At 58.2% G+C, this 2,904-nt stretch overlaps 1 protein-coding gene across 1 annotated transcript in view; it reads right to left on the bottom strand.

The window, feature by feature from the left end:
* Positions 1 to 2,311, bottom strand: part of LOC104127338 (dentin matrix acidic phosphoprotein 1) — a 3,162-nt gene extending 851 nt beyond the window's left edge. Inside the window, exons 1-5 of the mRNA XM_035895560.1 lie at positions 2,248 to 2,311; positions 1,323 to 1,396; positions 1,182 to 1,223; positions 474 to 728; positions 20 to 315 (exon numbers count right to left, since the gene is read on the bottom strand). Of these exons, the coding sequence (XP_035751453.1) occupies positions 20 to 315; positions 474 to 728; positions 1,182 to 1,223; positions 1,323 to 1,376 (647 nt within the window). The 5' untranslated portion in view covers positions 1,377 to 1,396; positions 2,248 to 2,311. The remainder of the gene's footprint in view (positions 1 to 19; positions 316 to 473; positions 729 to 1,181; positions 1,224 to 1,322; positions 1,397 to 2,247) is intronic.
* Between the last annotated feature and the right edge of the window lie 593 nt (positions 2,312 to 2,904).

The following is a 2,904-nucleotide window of genomic DNA, read 5'->3' as shown; positions in this document are numbered from 1 at the left end:
GCCGAGGTAGTTCCTGTACCGCCGGTGGTCTGCCCCAGTGCTCTCGCTGCTGCTACTGCTGCTGCTGTCACCGTGCCCTCTGCCAGCCCCAGCATCCCCACGGCCACCGTCGTGGTCATGTTCGTCGGCCCCATCAGTACCAGCCACGTAAGTAGGACCTTCACCCCCCTCCTCTTCCCCGTTCTCATCAAAAGTGTCATCTCCACTGTCATCCTCCTCATCCAGGAGGCCACCGGTGTGGGAGGAAAGCCCGTTGACTCCAGTGCCGTGGTGCTCTCCATTGTCAGCATCATCAGCATCACGTGCATCCTCCTCCTATGGAGGTGACAAATGGAGACAAATGCAAAGGCTTGCAGGGCACAGATGCTATCAGCACTGCTTGCCACGCAGGCCAAGCACTACTCTGCCTGACACCAGATTTGGGGCTAAGCATGCTTTTCTGGCAGAGAAAATGCCCCTCTCTACTCACTCACCAGGAAACCAAGGCCATTCCCATCATGGGCACTTGCATCCTCATGGTCCACCTGGTTCAGGTGCTGAGCCTCCCCAGCTCTGCCTCCTTTGTCTTGGCCACCGTGCTTGCCCAGCTCCTCAGCCACGGCGTTCCCACCCTCCGGGTCCCTGGCAAGGGCATTGTCCCCTCTCTCAGCAGCGACTGGAGGAAGTCTGCCATCTCCACCGCCCAGGAGGTTGCCCAACTTGTTGGTGTAATCTTCGCCTGCTGTGTCCTGAAGGCAAAACATGACACAGTGCTTTGGTTTATTAAACACCACGGCATGTGTGGTATATTGCTCCTAAGCCATGCAGGTGCTCAAGCCTTTTCCATTGCTCAGCCCTTCAATTGTTTCTGCTGGTGCAAAAAATATGTAGCCACCAACAAAAGGGCAACCCACAAAAGCCCAAACCATGATGGTTCAGAGCACAGAAACTCATTTTTCAGGACCAACACAGCAGAACGCATCAGGTGAATTGGTAACGTGCACAGGGAGGCAAGGCTAAATGAAGTGAAACCAACCCAGCTTGGAAAGACCGAATAGACCGGCAAAGCTCAAGGATCCGCAGAAGCAGCAGCTCTTCCCGCAGGTGCCTGGTCCAAGGAGGCCTGCCTGGGGCTGGCTCCCCATCCCAGACTTGCTCCTGGAGCAGCTGCCACCTGCAGGACTGGGGCACCCCTGGCTTACCTCCTGCTGGGCGCTGTGGCGGGGGGGCTCGTGGCCGGGCACCTAAACACATCCAGGAGACATCCGATCAGTGATTGGTATGCCTTGCTGGGCGAAACCGCCGGGGTTTGGGGTTTGAGTACCTGTTGGGTGGGTACTTACGGGGTGAGCGCAGGCGACGGCCCAGAGGAGCAGCACCAGGAAGGCAGCCCTCATGTTGGATCTGGTCTGCGCAGCTGCAACAGGGAGCAAAGCATTTGCATGCTAGAGCAAAGCATTTGCATGTGCCCCTGGCTGTAACTTGCCCCCACAAAGCCCTTCCAACTGGTACAGCTTTGCCATCCCGGCACATGGTGCTCAGCCTGGCAGGCCATCAAACAAACAAAGGGATTCGTCTTTGTGCCACCTCCTGCCATCTCCTGTGCAGGAACTTCTCTTTAGTTTGGGATTTGAAATATCTGGATGTGTTCTTGCAGATTTTGTGTCTAAGCATCCTTAAAGAGTGGGAAATGTCCTCCAAATGGCCTTGTTCCCATGGTAATGTCACCCACCGCCCAGCAGAGCTTGGTGGCCATGACATGTACTGGCACCTCAGGAGGGCAGCACTGTGAGACCGTGGGCTGCAGAGCTGCGCCTCCCACCTGGCGTGGCCCCCACAGCCCCGTGAAACCTTCCACCGCCCCAAAGTAGAGCACCCCAGTAGGAAAACCCCACAGAGAGCTGCATCCCCAGCGCTCGCTGGGTCGGCCTGGCATCCCAGTGGCACTGCTGACTGCGCAGGCAGGTGAAGCAGCGGGGGGCTTTCCTCCAGCTCTGCTCTCGTTTCCCAAGTCCCTTAAGCAGCCCAGCACCGCATCCCCACGGGGCACGCTAACCACCCTGCACATCACCCTGCGCCTGAAATGTGCCGGAGCAAAGAGCCACACTTCTGATTTCTTCCCTTACAGAGCAACACCTGCATCCCAGCTCACACGTCTCTCCTGCTTTCTACCAAAACTCGCAAGGAAATCTACACCACCCATCCCCAAACGTTGCCATTTTCACTCCAGGCAATGCCAAAGTAACCCAAAGAAACCAAATCCTTTACCTCGAGGTGTGGTGCAAGCCGGCGTCTCCTCCAGTGCTCGGGATGGGGCAAGCTGGCTGCCTGCGTTGGGATGCCCTGGGCTGTATGCCCCGGTGCGGCCGTGCAGGCATTTAACCACTGGCTGGTCGCCCCGGGGAAGGGGGGCCCGCCAGTGGCCCCGCCGGGCAGCGCTGCCACACGCGGAGGTGTCGCCGGGAACTGGCCTCCCACGCTTCCTCCGGCCTCCGCCAGGACGCCGGCCCTAAAAAAGCTCCTTGTGGTTGCAGGATGACGAGATGGGCTCGCAGTTAATGACTGACTGCACTGGCCCTGTGTTTTGACTGCTAAATTTATTCCATTCACACACTTCCCGCCGTGACACACACACACAAACAACTACGGCGTCACCCACACCGAGCACCGGACCCCATCCTGGGGGTGGCATCCTCCCAAAGCAGGCGCTTGGGAGTGGCGTTTGCCCCGTGCCATGGGGCTGAAACCCACATGTGGGACCATTCCCCTGCCGGGACTCAGCCTTGCCCTGCGCCTGGGGCAGGAGCACAAAACGCTGTGCTAGAAGGAGAGGACGTGCCTATTTTCATGCTCACACACACACTCATGCAAGGGAGAAAGGAAATATTAAACAGAGGGGCACAGGGAGGATCCCACCCCCTGCAC

The sequence above is a fragment of the Egretta garzetta genome, unplaced genomic scaffold, assembly GCF_000687185.1.
Source record: "Egretta garzetta isolate BGI_Z169 unplaced genomic scaffold, ASM68718v1 scaffold615, whole genome shotgun sequence".
NCBI lineage: Eukaryota > Metazoa > Chordata > Aves > Pelecaniformes > Ardeidae > Egretta > Egretta garzetta.
The sequence above is the reverse complement of the archived record's forward strand: the minus strand, read 5'-3'. Positions and strand labels throughout refer to the sequence as shown.